At 49.1% G+C, this 17,298-nt stretch overlaps 1 protein-coding gene across 1 annotated transcript in view; it reads right to left on the bottom strand.

The window, feature by feature from the left end:
• Positions 1-9,715, bottom strand: part of CHUK (component of inhibitor of nuclear factor kappa B kinase complex) — a 39,838-nt gene extending 30,123 nt beyond the window's left edge. Inside the window, exons 1-2 of the mRNA XM_038757756.1 lie at positions 9,594-9,715; positions 5,818-5,912 (exon numbers count right to left, since the gene is read on the bottom strand). Of these exons, the coding sequence (XP_038613684.1) occupies positions 5,818-5,912; positions 9,594-9,698 (200 nt within the window). The 5' untranslated portion in view covers positions 9,699-9,715. The remainder of the gene's footprint in view (positions 1-5,817; positions 5,913-9,593) is intronic.
• Between the last annotated feature and the right edge of the window lie 7,583 nt (positions 9,716-17,298).

Below are 17,298 nucleotides of genomic sequence, written 5' to 3'. Positions count from 1 at the left end.
GATTCCAGTGAGAAACTCCCCTCTACGTAAGGGAAACCTGAATTCGAGGACAGTCTTCTTAGTCTTCTCTTCTCCAGACTAAACAATCACCCTTCCTCACGACTGTACTAGCAGAACCGATCTCCCCGCAGCTCCGCCGCTTCTCAGCTGTGTGACTTTGGGCAAGTCACATAACTTCTCTGTGCCTCGGTTCCCTCATCTGTAAAATGGGGATGAAGACTGTGAGCCCCACGTGGGACAACCTGATTACCCTGTATCTACCCCAGTGCTTAGAACAGTGCTTGGCACATAGTAAGCGCTAAACAAATACCATTATTATTATTATTAATGAAACAGCATGGCTGGGTGGAAGGACCATGGAACTGGGAATCAGAGGGCCTGAATTCTAAGCCCGGTTCCTGCCCCTTGCCTGCTACATGACGTTGAGCAAGTCATTTCACTTCTTTGTGCCTTTGTTTCCTCACTTGTAAAATGGAGATTTAAAAAACTGTTCTCCCTCTCACTCAGACTATGAGCCTTGTGTCGGGCAGGGACTGTGCCCGACGAGATTATCGTGTATCTACCCCAGCGCTTGGTATGGTGCGTGGCACATAGCAAGCTTTTAACAAACACCAAAATTATTATTATTATTACTAGCATTAACCATCATTGTTACTAGTTTTGGGAAAAACTCCTCCTAGGGTACCGAATTTGGGTTTACTCCCCAGCCTTAAAGTTCGGGGGAACAGATGCTTTGATCTGGAGGGAGATGAACATGTGTCTGCTTATTGTTGCACTGCGCTCTCCCAAGCGCTTAGTACAGAGCCCTGCACACAAGGGAAGCGGCCCGGCCTAGTGGATAGAGCAAGGGCCTGGGAGTAGGAAGGCCCTGAGTTCTAATCCCCGCTCCGCCCCTTGTCTGCTGTGTGACCTTGGGCAAGTCACTTTTCTGGGCCTCAGCTACCTCATCTGTAAAATGGGGATTAAGACGGTGAGCCCCCTGCGGGACAGGGACTGTGTCCAACTTGATTAGCTTCTATCTACCTCAGCGTTTAGAATAGTGCTTGTCTCATAGTACGTGCTTTATACTATTATTATTATTATTATTATCATCATCATCATCAATCGTATTTATTGAGCGCTTACTATGTGCAGAGCACTGTACTAAGCGCTTGGGAAGTACAAATTGGCAACACACAGAGACAGTCCCTACCCAACAGTGGGCTCACAGTCTAAAAGGGGGAGACAGAGAACAAAACCAAACATACTAACAAAATAAAATAAATAGGATAGATATGTATTATTATTATTCCTGGGTGCTGAGTGACTGGCCCAGGTCTGTCTGTCTCTCCCGGGGCCACTCTGGGTAGGAGGAAGTCTAGGTTTCTGAAGGTCTCTGTAGCAGTTTCAGAGAAATGCAGGACTGGGTGGGATGTGGGTGCGAGGTTAACCTCATGCCCCCTCAGGCTATCTAGTGGCCAGCTGGGGGGCTGGTTGTTTCTGAAAACTTTCCAGAGATGGAAATTCCACCTACCTCAGTACCTAGTTCCAAGAAATGACGACCCTTACGGTACAGAAGTTCCTCTTGGGGACTCAGATGGATGCTCTTGTGATTTCTGCCCCTCCTTTCTTCTGGTTTTGTCCCCTCTGCGGACCCTAAGAACAGGTGGACGGGGCCCTACTCGGAAAAACCTTGCAGCGTTACTAGGCCCCCCTCGGCCTTCTCTTCTGCAGGGGTGACAACTTCAATTCTTTGAACCTTCCCTCATGGAACCGCATTTTTGTCATTCCTCAAATCATACTATTGCTCTTCCTGGCTCTTCCCCAATTTCTGTACAGCCTTTGAAATCTACGTGTGTGTGTGTGTGTACATGTGTCATATATCTCAGATACCAAAGCAGACACTAAGATCAAGGCATTAATAAATAATCATAATAATAATGATGATGGCATTTCTTAAGCGCTTACTATACGCAAAGCACCGTTCTAAGCGCTGGGGAGGTTACAAGGTGATCAGGTTGTCCCACGTGGGGCTCACAGTCTTAATCCCCATTTTACAGATGAGGGAACTGAGGCCCAGAGAAGTGACTTGCCCAAAGTCACATAGCTGACAAGTGGCGCAGCTGGGATTTGAACTCGTGACCTCTGACTCCAACGCTCGTGCTCTTCCCACTGAGCCACGCTGCTTAATTCATTTACATTATCAGTCTTAATGGCTCCTTTGATATGGCCTTATACATACCAAGAAGGAATCATGCATCATTTAAGTATCTGTGAGAAAATATTAATGTTGTGACTGAGAACCCCGGGAAGGAAAAGCAGAGTGATTACCCTCGACGGTTCATGGATTCTCCGGCTGCAATTCTGAGGGATTTACTTTTATTTTACTAGGGAGTCAGACTGCAACCTGTAGAAATTAGTCACGCCATCCAAGCAGAGCCTACACCCTAACTCTCCGTAACTCACCATATAATCCAGTGGCAAATTTACAAACCACTGAGCCGTTTGGGGCTTGGAAACAAATACCTATCTGGATCACTTAAGCCAAAATTGTATAGAGAAGCACTACGGCCCAATGGCTAGAGCACGGGCCTAAAAGTCAGAAGGACCTGGGTTCTAACCCCAGCCTCGCCACGTGTCTGCTCTGTGACTCTGGGCAAGTCGCTTAACTTCCCTGCACCTCAGTTACCTCACCTGTAAAATGGGGATTGAGATTGTGAGCCCCATGTGGGGCATGGACTGAGTCCAACCTGACTAGCTTTGTATCGACCTCAGCAGTTAGTGCAGTGCCTGGCATAGAGTAGGCGCTTAACCAATACCATAAACTATTGAAAAAAAAAGATCTAACTGTAACCAATACCATAAAAAAATTTTTAAAAAAGATCTAACTGTGCCTGAGTTGTGGCTGAAACAGGATTTGACGTTTGAAGAGGAGAGGCTGACGAGCGTCACTGATAATGTAGAAAACGGGTGGCCTAATGGATAGAGCACGGGCCTGGGAGTTGGAAGGACCCGCGTTGTAATCCCGGCTCTGCCACTTTTCTGCAATCACAATTCAGAACTGAGTGCGTTCAACGAAGAAGTACAATGTCCAATGATGCAGGGATAGACAAAGGTATGGAAAATGGAATCCAATGCGCCAGCCTGATCTAAGCACTTATTTCCCACCCAGACTGCTGCAACAGCCTCCCTGTTTCCTGCCTCTCCCGACTCCGATCCACGCTTCACTCAGCTGCCCGGCTCCTTTTTTTGAAAAAACATTCAGTCCTCGTCTCCCATTTCCCTGAACCTCCAATGGTTGCCCATCCATCTCTGCACCAGAAGCTCCTTACCATCAACTTGAAAGTTCTCAATCAGCTCTCCCCCTTCCCACCTTACCTCAGCGACGTCCTATTACAACCTGCTCGCACACTTCACTCATCTAACGCCCACCTGCTCACTGTAACCTGATCTCATTGATCCCAGCGCGGTTTCCTTGCCCGCATCCTCCCTCCGTCCTGGAACTCCCTCCCTGCTCATATATGACACAATACCACAACCGACTCTCCTACTACAACCCAACCTGCACACTCAGCTCCTCTGACGCTAACCTCGCTGTACCTCGATCTCGCCGTCGACCTCTCGCCCACGTCCTGCCTCTGGCTTAGAACATCATCAATCGTATTTATTGAGCGCTTACTGTGTGCAGAGCACTGTACTAAGCGCTTGGGAAGTACAAATTGGCAACATATAGAGACAGTCCCTACCCAACAGTGGGCTCACAGTCTAAAAGGGGGAGGAGAACACCCACCGTCCTCATATCCAACAGACAACTACTCTTCCCCCACTTCAAAGCCTTATTGAAAGCTCACCTCCTCCACAACGCCTTCCCTCCTTTCCTCTTCTCCCTCTCCCTTCTGCGTCGCCCTGACTTGCTCCCTCCATTCATCCCCCTCCCAGTTCCACCCCACTTATACACAGATCTATAATTTTATTTATTTCTATTAACGTCTGTCTCCCCCTCTAGACTGCAAGCTCATTGTGGGCAGGGAATGTGTCTGTTTACTGTTATGCTGTAAGAGTCTTTTAGACTGTGAGCCCACTGTTGGGTAGGGACTGTATATGTTGCCAACTTGTACTTCCCAAGCGCTTAGTACAGTGCTCTGCACACAGTAAGCGCTCAATAAATATGAGTGATTGATGTTGTATTCTCCTAGGCACTTAGCACAATAATCTGCACACAGTAAGCGCTCAATAAATATGACTGACCACCATCCCCACCTTCAAAACCATCCGAAAAAAATCGCATCCTCTCAAGAGGTCTTTCCCAACTAATAATAAAAATAATAACGATGGTATTTGTTAAGCGCTTACTATGTGCAAAGCACTGTTCTAAGCGCTGGGGGAGGATACAAGGTGATCAGGTTGTCCCACGTTGTCACAGTCTTAATCCCCATTTTACAGATGAGGGGTCTGAGGCACGGAGAAGTTAAGTGACTTGCCCAAAGTCACACAGCTGACATATTTATTCTATTTATTTTATTTTGTTAATATGTTTTGATTTGTTGTCTGTCTCCCCCTTCTAGACTGTGAGCCCGCTGTTGGGTAGGGACCGTCTCTATATGTTGCCAATTTGTACTTCCCAAGCGCTTAGTACAGTCCTCTGCACACAGTACGCGCTCAATAAATACGATTGAATGAATGAACTGGCGGAGTTGGGATTTGAACCCATGACCTCTGACTCCAAAGCCCGTGTTCTTTCCACTGAGCCATGCATTTTCCCCTATGGCCAGAAACCAGCTCACCGTAACTGAACCCTCATAAATAGGGAGAGGAAGACAAGCGTTCTGGGCAGGGAACGCGTCGACCAACTCTGTTAGACTGGATTCTCTCAAGCGCTCGAGAAATACGACTGACCGACTGGAGCGATCACAGACCCAACGCAACCCAGTGTCAAACAGCAGCGGGCAGAGCGGATCGGGGTGGCTCTCCTTAAAGGGAAAATTCAGGAAAAGCAAGATAAAAGGAGGCATTGGCCCATCAGACGGTTAAGTTTCCACGTCCCCAGTGCGGAATGGCTTGTCGGTCACATCATCATCATCATCTGAGAGCTCACCTCCTCCAGGAGGCCTTCCCAGACTGAGCCCCTTCCTTCCTCTCCCCCTCGTCCCCCTCTCCATCCCCCCCATCTTACCTCCTTCCCTTCCCCACAGCACCTGTATATATGTATATATGTTTGTACATATTTATTACTCTATTTTATTTGTACATACCTATTCTATTTATTTTATTTTGTTAGTATGTTTGGTTCTGTTCTCTGTCTCCCCCTTTTAGACTGTGAGCCCACTGTTGGGGAGGGACTGTCTCTATATGTTGCCACTTTGTACTTCCCAAGCGCTTAGTACAGTGCTCTGCACATAGTAAGCGCTCAATAAATACGATTGATGATGATGATGATCAATCGTATTTAGATTGAGATTTAGATTTAGAGGTCACATACTGGGGTTTGCGCTGACTTGTCCGACCGTTTTTCATAAAACCTCAACTCGCTCTGACTGTGGCCAGAACCGAACACGCACAGTCCACAAAAATTAACCGTTTTTCCGTCACGTAAATTCGGCGGCGGGGAGGGGAAAAGGGAGGACTGCAGGGGGGCGGGGGAATCATAATCCCCCCTGCCTCTATTGCCAACATTTCCCCAGAGACGACAGGTCCCCTCGACTGTAAGCTCCGTAAAGGTGGGGAACGTGTCGACTCCGTTGTACTCTCTCAAGTGCTTAGTGCACAAAGTAGGTGCTCAATAAATACCACCACTGGCTGATTGATCGGCAGTGGGAACGGAAGACCCCAGCTACTCACTTCTTCATGATCTGGATTTCATGGCACCACCGGTCTTTGTTCTTCGCACTTAGCTCCTGGCGGCAAGCTTTAATGGCTATCTTGTCGCCGAGGTCCTGCAGAAAACGGGGGCAGGGGAGGGGAAGACAGGAAGAGGGTCACGTACTCGTCCGACTGCGCCCTCCGCTAACGTCCATTCCGAAACGCACTTCCAGTCAAAGGGGATTTTCTGTCATCAGGCTTCAGCCTAAACCACGTCTCATCCCACAGCTCTCATGGCTCTTTCGACGAGCAACTCGTGGATCGCAAATCCGTGGCTCACAACTGGCCGTCAAGTACACCAAAGCGTGCCTCAGAGAGTGACTGCTTGCTTTAATATTCAGTCACTCATTCAATCGTATTTATTGAGCGCTTACTGTGTGCAGAGCACCGTACTAAGCGCTTGGAAAGTACAATTCGGCAGCAGATAGAGACAATCCCTACCCAACAGCGGGTTCACGGTCTAGAAGGGGGAGACGGACAACAAAACAAGTAGACAGGCATCATTAGCATCGCTACGCCATTAATAATAATAATTATGGCGTTTATTAAGCACTTACTATGTGCAAAGCACTGTTCTAAGTGCTGGGGAGGTTACAAGGTAATCAGGCTCACAGTCTTAATCCCCATTTTCCAGATGAGGTACCTGAGGCCCAGAGAAGTGAAGTGACTTGCCCAAAGTCACACAGCTGACAATTGGCAGAGCCGGGATTTGAACCCATGACCTCTGACTCCAAAGCCCGGGCTCTTTCCACTGAGCCACGCTGCTTCTCTGTAGAGGAGCAGCACGGCTTAGCGGAAGGAATCCAGACTTGGGAGTCAGAGATTGTGAATTCTAATCGCGGCTCCGCCACTAATCAGCTGTGTGACTTTGGGCAAGTCACTTCACTTCTCTGGGCCTCAGTTACCTCATCTGGAAAATGGGGATAGCACTGTGAGCCCCATGTGGGACAACCTAATTACCTTGTATCTCCCCCAGCTCTTAGAACAGTGCTTGGCACATAGTGAGTGCTTAACAAATACCATCATCATCATCATAGGAGACCTGCAGTCTCGAGATGGTGAGCCCTTTTGTGGGCAGGGATTGTCTCTCTTTATTGCTGTATTGCACTTCCAAGTGCTTAGTACAGGGTCCGCCCACAATAAGTGCCCAATATGAATGAACGAATGGGGTGATCCAAAGACTGCTGTCTGCCGGTTTAAAGCATGTCCCTGAAGCCCTGCAGTCTGTAGACGGTGAGCCCTTTGTGGGCAGGGATTTTCTCTCCCCGTCCTTTCCAAGTGCTCAGTATAGTGTCCCGCGGCACACGGTGAGTGCTCAGTGACTATGCTGAAGTATATGACTGAAGGAAGGCAGGCAGGGAGGCAGGTTCAGTACAGTGCCCTGCAGGCGCTGCAAGAATAGGCTGGAGTGAGCGAAGGCAGGTAGGGAGGGAGGCCCGGTACAGTGCCGTGCAGCGCACTGTAGGCGCTCCAACAATAGGCTGGAGTGACTGAAGGCAGGCTGGCCGGCCCAGCAGGACACTGTAGCCATTCCAACAATTGGCTGGAGTGACTGAAGGCAGGCAGGCAGGGAGGCTCAGTACAGTGCCCTATGGGACACTGTAGGCGCTCCAACAATAGGCTGGAGTGACTGAAGGCAGGCAGGCAGGCCGGCCCAGTACAGTGCCCCGTGGGACACTGTAGCCGTTCCAACAATTGGCTGGAGTGACTGAAGGCAGGGAGGCAGGCAGGCAGGGAGGCTCAGTACAGCGCCCTGCGGGACACTGTAGGCGCTCCAACAGTAGGCTAGAGTGACTGAAGGCGGGAGGGCCGGCCCAGTGGGACACTGTAGGCGCTCCATCAGTAGGCTGGAGTGACTGAAGGTGGGCAGGCAGGCCCAGGGGGACATTGTAGGCCCCCCAACAATAGGCTGGACTGACTGAAGGTGGGCGGGCAGGCCCAGGGGGACATTGTAGGCGCCCCAACAATAGGCTGGACTGACTGAAGGTGGGCGGGCCGACCCAGGGGGACACTGTAGGCGCTCCAACAATAGGATGGACTGACTGAAGGCGGGTGGTCTGGCTCAGGGGGACACTGTAGGCGCTCCAACAATAGGCTGGAGTGATGAAGGCGGGCAGGCCGGCCCAGGGGGACACTGTAGGCGCCCCAACAATAGGCTGGACTGACTTTAGGCGGGCGGGCCGGCCCAGGGGGACACTGTAGGCGCCCCAACAATAGGCTGGGCTGACTGAAGGCGGGCGGGCCGGCCCAGGGGGACACTGTAGGTGCCCCAACAATAGGCCGGACTGACTGAAGGCGGGCAGGCCGGCCCAGGGGGACATTGTAGGCGCCCCAACAATAGGCTGGACTGACTGAAGGCGGGCGGGCCGGCCCAGGGGGACATTGTAGGCCCCCCAACAATAGGCTGGACTGACTGAAGGTGGGCGGGCAGGCCCAGGGGGACATTGTAGGCGCCCCAACAATAGGCTGGACTGACTGAAGGTGGGCGGGCCGGCTCAGGGGGACACTGTAGGCGCTCCAACAATAGGCTGGAGTGACTGAAGGCGGGTGGTCTGGCTCAGGGGGACACTGTAGGTGCTCCAACAATAGGCTGGAGTGACTGAAGGTGGGCGGGCCGGCCCAGGGGGACATTGTAGGTGTCCCAACAATAGGCTGGAGTGACTGAAGGTGGGCAGGCCGGCCCAGGGGGACACTGTAGGCGCCCCAACAATAGGCTGGACTGACTGAAGGCGGGAGGGCGGGCCGGCCCAGGGGGACACTGTAGGTCCCCCAACAATAGGCTGGGCTGACTGAAGGCGGGGGGGGCCGGCCCAGGGGGACACTGTAGGCGCTCCAACAAAAGGCTGGACTGACTGAAGGTGGGCAGGCCGACCCAGGGGGACACTGTAGGCGCTCCAACAAAAGGCTGGACTGACTGAAGGTGGGCGGGCCGGCCCAGGGGGACACTGTAGGCGCCCCAACAATAGGCTGGAGTGACTGAAGGCGGGTGGTCTGGCTCAGGGGGACACTGTAGGCGCTCCAACAATAGGCTGGAGTGACTGAAGGTGGGCGGGCCGGCCCAGGGGGACATTGTAGGTGTCCCAACAATAGGCTGGAGTGACTGAAGGTGGGCAGGCCGGCCCAGGGGGACATTGTAGGCGCCCCAACAATAGGCTGGAGTGACTGAAGGCGGGTGGGCCGGCCCAGGGGGACATTGTAGGCGCCCCAACAATAGGCTGGACTGACTGAAGGTGGGCGGGCCGGCTCAGGGGGACACTGTAGGCGCTCCAACAATAGGCTGGAGTGACTGAAGGCGGGTGGTCTGGCTCATGGGGACACTGTAGGCGCTCCAACAATAGGCTGGAGTGACTGAAGGCGGGCGGGCCGGCCCAGGGGGACACTGTAGGCGCCCCAACAATAGGCTGGACTGACTGAAGGTGGGCGGGCCGGCCCAGGGGGACACTGTAGGCGCCCCAACAATAGGCTGGACTGACTGAAGGCGGGCGGACAGACAGACAGACAGACGGAGAGCCCGGCAGGCGTATGTTTGGTTTTGTTCCCTGCCTCCCCCTTTTAGACTGTGAGCCCGCTGCTGGGTAGGGACCGTCTCTACGTGTTGCCGACTTGTACTTCCCAAGCGCTTAGTCCAGTGCTCTGCACGTAGTAAGCGCTCAATAAATACGACTGATTGATGGATTGATGCGGTGATGGCGGGCGTCCCGTCCCGTCCCGTCCCGTCCCTCCCCCCGGATCCCGGCCGGTGCGTTCCCGCTGACCCTGTGCTGGTAGAGGCTGACGTTTCCGAATCCGCCGGTGCCCAGCCGCTCGCGCATCTCCCACGGCCCGCTGGGGCCCGGGCGCAGCCCCGGGGGCCGCTCCATGGGATCGGGATCGGGAATGGGATCGGGAATGGGATCGGGAATGGGATGGGGATGAGGGACTCCCCGCCCCGCCCCCCGGCCGCTCCTCAGCCCCCTCAGCCGCCGCCGGGCCGGTTCCGGGAGCGGCCCCGCGGCTCTCGCGAGAACGCCGCCTCGCGCGCGGACGTCACTTCCGCCTCCTCCCGTGACGTCACTTCCGTCGCGCCGCAAACGGAGGGCCGGCCCCGCCCCCCGCGCGCTCCCTCCCTCCCTCCCTCACGTCAGTCATTCATTCGTTCGTGCATTCGAATGGCTCGGTTGAACCGTTCGAATAATAATAATAAAAATAATAATAATTCGAATAATAATAATAATAATAAAAATGATGGCATTTCTCAAGCGCTCACTCTGTGCAAAGCGCTGGTGCAATGACTTCCTTAAGCGCTTACTCTGTGCAAAGCGCCGTTCTAAGCGCTGGCATAATGGCATTTCTTCAGCGCTTACTCTGTGCAAAGCGCTGTTCTAATGGCATCTCTTAATCAATCAATCAATCGTATTTATTGAGCGCTTCCTGTGTGCAGAGCACTGTACTAAGCGCTTGGGAAGGACAAGTCGGCAACACACAGAGACAGTCCCTACCCCACAGCGGGCTCACGGTCTAAAAGGGGGAGACAGAGAACAGAACCAAACACACCAACAAAATAAAATAAATAGGATAGAAATGTACAAGTAAAATAAATAAATAAATAGAGTAATAAATATGTACAAAGCGCCGTTCTAAGCGCTGGTATAATGGCATTTCTTAAGCGCTTACTCTGTGCAAAGCGCTGGTATAATAGCATTTCTCAAGCGCTTACTCTGTGCAAAGCGCTGGTATGGCATTTCTCAAGCACTTACTCTGTGCAAAGCGCTGTTCTTACCGGTTCTAATGGCATTTATATGGCATTTCTTAAGCGCTTACTCTGTGCAAAGCGCTGTTCTGATGGCATTTCTTAAGCGCTTACTCTGTGCAAAGCGCTGTTCTGATGGCATTTCTTAAGCGCTTACTGTGTGCAAAGCGCTGTTCTGATGGCATTTCTTAAGCGCTTACTCTGCAAAGCGCTGTTCTGATGGCATTTCTTAAGCGCTTACTCTGTGCAAAGCGCTGTTCTGATGGCATTTCTTAAGCGCTTACTCTGTGCAAAGCGCTGTTCTGATGGCATTTCTTAAGCGCTTACTCTGTGCAAAGCGCTGTTCTGATGGCATTTAAGCGCTTACTATGTGCAAAGCGCTGTTCTGATGGCATTTCTTAAGCGCTTACTCTGTGCAAAGCGCTGTTCTGATGGCATTTCTTAAGCGCTTACTCTGTGCCAAGCGCTGTTCTGATGGCATTTCTCAAGCGCTTACTCTGTGCAAAGCGCTGTTCTGATGGCATTTCTCAAGCGCTTACTCTGTGCAAAGCGCTGTTCTGATGGCATTTCTCAAGCGCTTACTCTGTGCAAAGCGCTGTTCTGATGGCATTTCTCAAGCGCTTACTCTGTGCAAAGCGCTGTTCTGATGGCATTTCTCAAGCGCTTACTCTGTGCAAAGCGCTGTTCTGATGGCATTTCTCAAGCGCTTACTCTGTGCAAAGCGCTGTTCTGATGGCATTTCTCAAGCGCTTACTCTGTGCAAAGCGCTGTTCTGATGGCATTTCTCAAGCGCTTACTCTGTGCAAAGCGCTGTTCTGATGGCATTTCTCAAGCGCTTACTCTGTGCAAAGCGCTGTTCTGATGGCATTTCTTAAGCGCTTACTCTGTGCAAAGCGCTGTTCTGATGGCATTTCTCAAGCGCTTACTCTGTGCAAAGCGCTGTTCTGATGGCATTTCTCAAGCGCTTACTCTGTGCAAAGCGCTGTTCTGATGGCATTTCTCAAGCGCTTACTCTGTGCAAAGCGCTGTTCTGATGGCATTTCTCAAGCGCTTACTCTGTGCAAAGCGCTGTTCTAATGGCATTTCTCAAGCGCTTACTCTGTGCAAAGCGCTGTTCTAATGGCATTTCTTAAGCACTTACTCTGTGCAAAGCGCTGTTCTAATGGCATTTCTCAAGCACTTACTCTGTGCAAAGCGCTGTTCTAATGGCATTTCTCAAGCGCTTACTATGTGCAAAGCGCTGTTCTTAGCGCTGTTCTAATGGCATTTATTAAGCGCTTCCTATGTGCAAAGCGCTGTTCTAATGGCATTTCTTAAGCACTTACTATGTGCAAAGCGCTGTTCTTACCGGTTCTAATGGCATTTATTAAAGCACTTACTGTGTGCAAAGCACTGTTCTAATGGCATTTCTTCAGCGCTTACTATGTGCAAAGCGCTGTTCTGATGGCATTTCTTAAGCGCTTACTATGTGCAAAGCACTGTTCTAGTGCTGGTATAATGACATTTCTTAGGCGCTTACTATGTGCAAAGCGCTGTTCTAAACGCTGTTCTCATGGCATTTCTTAAGCGTTTACTATGTGCAAAGTGCTGTTCTAAACGCTGTTCTAATGGCATTTCTTAAGCGCTATGTGCCAAGCGCTGTTCTATTGGCATTTCTTAAGCGCTTACTATGTGCCAAGCACTGTTCTAATGGCATTTCTTAAGCGCTTACTATGTGCAAAACGCTGTTCTAGCGCTGGTATAATGGCATTTCTTAAGCGCTTACTATGTGCAAAGCGCTGTTCTAGCGCTGGTATAATGACATCTCTCAAGCGCTTACTATGTGCAAAGCGCTGTTCTAGCGCTGGTATAATGACATTTCTTAAGCGCTTACTATGTGCAAAGCGCTGTTCTAAACGCTGTTCTAATGGCATTTCTTAAGCACTATGTGCAAAGCGCTGTTCTAAGCGCTGGTATAATGGCATTTCTTAAGTGCTTTCTATGTGCAAAGCGCTGTTTTAATGGCATTTCTTAAGCGCTTACTATGTGGAAAGCGCTGTTCTAAGCGCTGGTATAATGGCATTTCTCAAGCGCTTACTGTGTGCAAAGCGCTGTTCTTAGCGCTGTTGTAATGGCATTTATTAAAGCGCTTACTGTGTGCAAATCGCTGTTCTAATGGCATTTCTTAAGCACTTACTATGTGCACAGCACTGTTCTAAGCACTGGTATAACGACATTTATTAAGCGCTGTTCTAATGGCGTTTCTTAAGCGCTTACTCTGTGCAAAGCGCTGTTCTAAGCGCTGGTATAATGGCATTTATTAAGCGCTTACTATGTGCAAAGTGCTGTTCTAAGCGCTGGGGAGGTTACCAGGTGATCAGGTTGTCCCTCAGGGGGCTCACAGTCTTCATCCCTATTTTACAGTTGAGGTAACTGAGGCCCAGAGACGTGACTTGCCCAAAGTCCCACAGCTGACAAGTGGCGGAGTCTGGATTTGAACCCATGACTTCTGACTCCAAAGCCCAGGCTCTTTCCACTGAGCCACGCTGCTTCTCTAGTAGTAACAATAGTATTTGTTAAGTGCTTATTATGTGCCGAGCACTGTTCTGAGTGCTGGGGGAACTACAAGTTCATCAGGTTCATTAGTTCATTGTCATCCTTATTGAGCTATTATTGTGGGCAGAGCACTGGACTAAGCGCTTGGGAAGTACAAGTCAGTTGCCCCTCATGGGGCTCACAGTCTTCATCCCCATTTTACTGCTGAGGGAAACTGAGGCCCAGAGAATAATAATAATAATGATGGCATTTGTTAAGCCTTTACTATGTGCAAAGCACTGTGGGGAGGTTGTCACAACTTCTCTGTGCCTCAGTTCCCTCATCTGTAAAGTGGGGATTAAAACTGTGAGCCCCCCCCCCCGCCCCCGCGGGAGAACCTGATTACCCTGTAACCTCCCCAGCGCTTTGCACATAGTAAGCGCTTAACAAATACCGTCATCATTATTATTATTATTATTACAAGGTGATCAGGTTGTCCCATGGGGGGCTCACAGTTTTAATCCCCATTTTACAGATGAGGTCACTGAGGTCCGGAGAAGTTAAGTGACTTACTCAAAGTCACACAGCTGACAGTTGGCGGAGCCGGATTTGAACCCATGACCTCTGACTCCAAAGCCCGGTCTCTTTCCACTGAGCCACGCTGCTTGTGACGTGACTAGCCCAAGGTCACACAGCAGATGAGTGACGGAGGCGGAATTAGAACCCACAACCTGGGACTCCCAAGCCCAGGCTCTTGCCCCTGAGCCACGCTGCTTCTTGCTCTGATTCATTCACTCACTCAATGGTATCTAATAATAATGATGGCATTTGTTACTCAGCCCTGCAGCACTTATAATAATAATAATAATAATAATGGCATTTATTAAGCGCTTACTACGTGCAAAGCACTGTTCTAGGCGCTGGGGAGGTTACAAGGTGATCAGGTTGTCCCATGGGGGGCTCACAGTCTTAATCCCCATTTTACAGATGAGGTCACTGAGGCCCAGAGAAGTGAGGTGATTTGCCCAAAGTCACACAGCTGACAGTTGGCAGAGCCGGGATTTGAACCCATGACCTCTGACTCCAGAGCCTGGGCTCTTTCCACTGAGCCACGCTGCTTCTCATATCACTTATCTACATAGCCAGCGGTTAAGAACAGTGCTTTGCACATAGTAAGTGCATAACAAATGCCACTATTATTATTATAGCCGTAATTTATATTAGCGTCTGCCTCCTCCTCTATATTGTAAGCTTATCGTGGGCAGGGGACATTCATTCAGTTGTATTTATTGATCACTTATTGTGCGCAGAGGTCCAGCTCTGTTCTATTGCTCTCGCCCAAGCATTTAGCACAGTGCTCTGCACAAAGTAAGCATAACTCGATTGATTGAATGATTCACTGATGGACCAAATCCCCCCTAAGCAGCCTCCAATGAACAGGATTGTTTCCCGACCTGACCCGCAAGGGACACGCCGCTCCCTCGCCCTGAAGCCGGCCTGGTGTGGGAAGGAATCAATCAATCAATCAATCGCATTTATTGAGCGCTTACTGTGTGCAGAGCACTGGACTAAGCGCTTGGGAAGTCCAAGTTGGCAACATCGAGAGACGGTCCCTACCCAACAGTGGGGCAGCAGGAGGTTGGCCGCAGCCCACCGGTTTCTGGCCTAAGACACGGGGCCCCGGGGAGAAGGCCATTCATCATCATCATCATCAATCGTATTTATTGAGCGCTTACTATGTGCAGAGCACTGTACTAAGCGCTTGGGAAGTACAAGTTGGCAACATATAGAGACGGTCCCTACCCGACAGTGGGCTCACAGTCTCAAAGGGGGAGACAGAGAACAAAACCAAACATACTAACAAAATAAAATAAATAGAATAGATATGTACAAGTAAAATAGAGTAATAAATATGTACAAACATATATACATATATATGTATATATACATATGCACATATATACACATACATATATATGCATTTTTACGCATACATATATATGCATATATACACGCATACATATACGTGCATATATACACGCATACATATACATGCATATATATACGCATACATATACATGTATATATATGCATACATATATACGCATATATATGTATACACATATATATATGCATATACATACGTACACACATATATGTGTATATATATACGTATACACATATGCGCATACACATACATGTGCATATATACACATACATATATGTATATATACACACATACATATATATGCATATATATACACACATACATATATATGCATATATATACACACATACATATATATGCATATATATACACACATACATATATATACACAAATACATATATATGTATATACATGCGTATACATATATATGTATATATGCATGTATATATGCATGTATATACATATACATACACATATATGCATATATACGTATACATACACATACATGCATATATATAGTACACATATATGTGCATATGCGTATGCATGTATATGCGCATATATACGTATACATATATGTGTATATATACATATACATGCATATATACGCACACACATATATATACGCATACATATATACATGTGTGTATATATACGTATACATATATATGTGTGTGTATATATATATATATATATACACATATACATTCCAAGGAGACACAACAAATGACATGAAACAAAGATCTCATGGAGCCCCAGGAGAAGGCCGTTCCAAGGAGACACAACAAATATGAAACAGAGATCTCCTCCCGGAGCCCTGTGCAGCGAGGCAAGGGTCAGCGAGATCCAGGATATTTCCAGAGCGCTGAACAACCCGTTGGAACGCCCCAATTTTGTCGTCTTCACCTTGCAATCCCGCCCCCGTCTACTCACACACTTCCTCAGGAGCACGGTGACTCCCTCAGTTGTCCGAGGAAGCTCTTGAGGAAGGAACCGACCTAACCCGTCCCCCCGCTCTTCCACCCGGGCCTGCCCCGTCCAAATCTCAATTTTGCTTTAAATCCTCATCCTGCCGCATTTGTCCCTTACCCTGCTCAGATCCGGATGGGAGTCCAAGCTCCATTCGGTCTTCAAGGGGCCCTCTTCCTTTAGGCTTAAATAAACCCACCTCCCTCACCCGTCTTGTGACAGGGGCATCCATGAATCAATCAACGGTATTTCCGAAAGCATTCTCTCCACTTGGATAGCAGCTCAAACCTCATCACAGGGGAAGAGTTAGAAACCGGCTTATTTGCTTAGTGGATAGAGCACAGGAGTCAAGAAGAAGGACAGACAACAAAACAAAACATACTAACAAAATGCTAACAAATCTAAACAATACTAAAATACAAAATACTAACAAATCCTGTCCAGGATCGGATTGGGGGGTGGGAACCTTCCCTTCCCCACAGCACCTGTATATATGTTTGTACATATTTATTACTCTATTTATTTTACTTGTACCTATCTATTCTATTTATTAGTATGTTTGGTTTTGTTCTGTCTCCCCCTTCTAGACTGTGAGCCCACTGTTGGGTAGGGACTGTCTCTATATGTTGCCAGCTTGTACTTCCCAAGCGCTTAGTACAGTGCTCTGCACACAGTAAGCGCTCAATAAATACGATTGATGGATTGATTGATATGTATATATGTTTGTACGTATTTATTACCCTATTTATGTATTTTACTTGTACGTATTTATTTTATTTTGTTAATATGTTTGGTTTTGTTCTCTGTCTCCCCCTTCTAGACTGTGAGCCCACTGTTGGGTAGGGGCCGTCTCTATATGTTGCCAACTTGTACTTCCCAAGCGCTTAGTACAGTGCTCTGCACACAGTAAGCGCTCAATAAATACGATTGGTTGATTGATTGATTGACCTGGGTTCTAATATAATCTAATCTAGTAAGCGATGTGGGGAGGGTTGTGGAGTTTTCACTCTGTGCGAATGACAACCACCACCTGGTCTGATCACTCCTATCCCAAATGCCTCCACCGATCTCCCCCGCCTCCAGCACATCTTGTCACCTAGAACATTTCTAAAGCGTCACCCTGAGAAGCAGCGTGGCTCAGTGGGAAGAGCCCGGGCTTTGGAGTCAGAGGTCATGGGTTCAAATCCTGGCTCCGCCAACTGTCAGCTGCGCGACTTTGGGCAAGTCACTTAACTTCTCTGTGCCTCAGTTACCTCATCTGTAAAATGGGGGTGAAAACTGAGCCCCTCCCGTGGGACA

This window comes from Tachyglossus aculeatus, chromosome 16 (genome assembly GCF_015852505.1).
Source record: "Tachyglossus aculeatus isolate mTacAcu1 chromosome 16, mTacAcu1.pri, whole genome shotgun sequence".
Taxonomy (NCBI): Eukaryota; Metazoa; Chordata; class Mammalia; order Monotremata; family Tachyglossidae; genus Tachyglossus; species Tachyglossus aculeatus.
The sequence above is the reverse complement of the archived record's forward strand: the minus strand, read 5'-3'. Positions and strand labels throughout refer to the sequence as shown.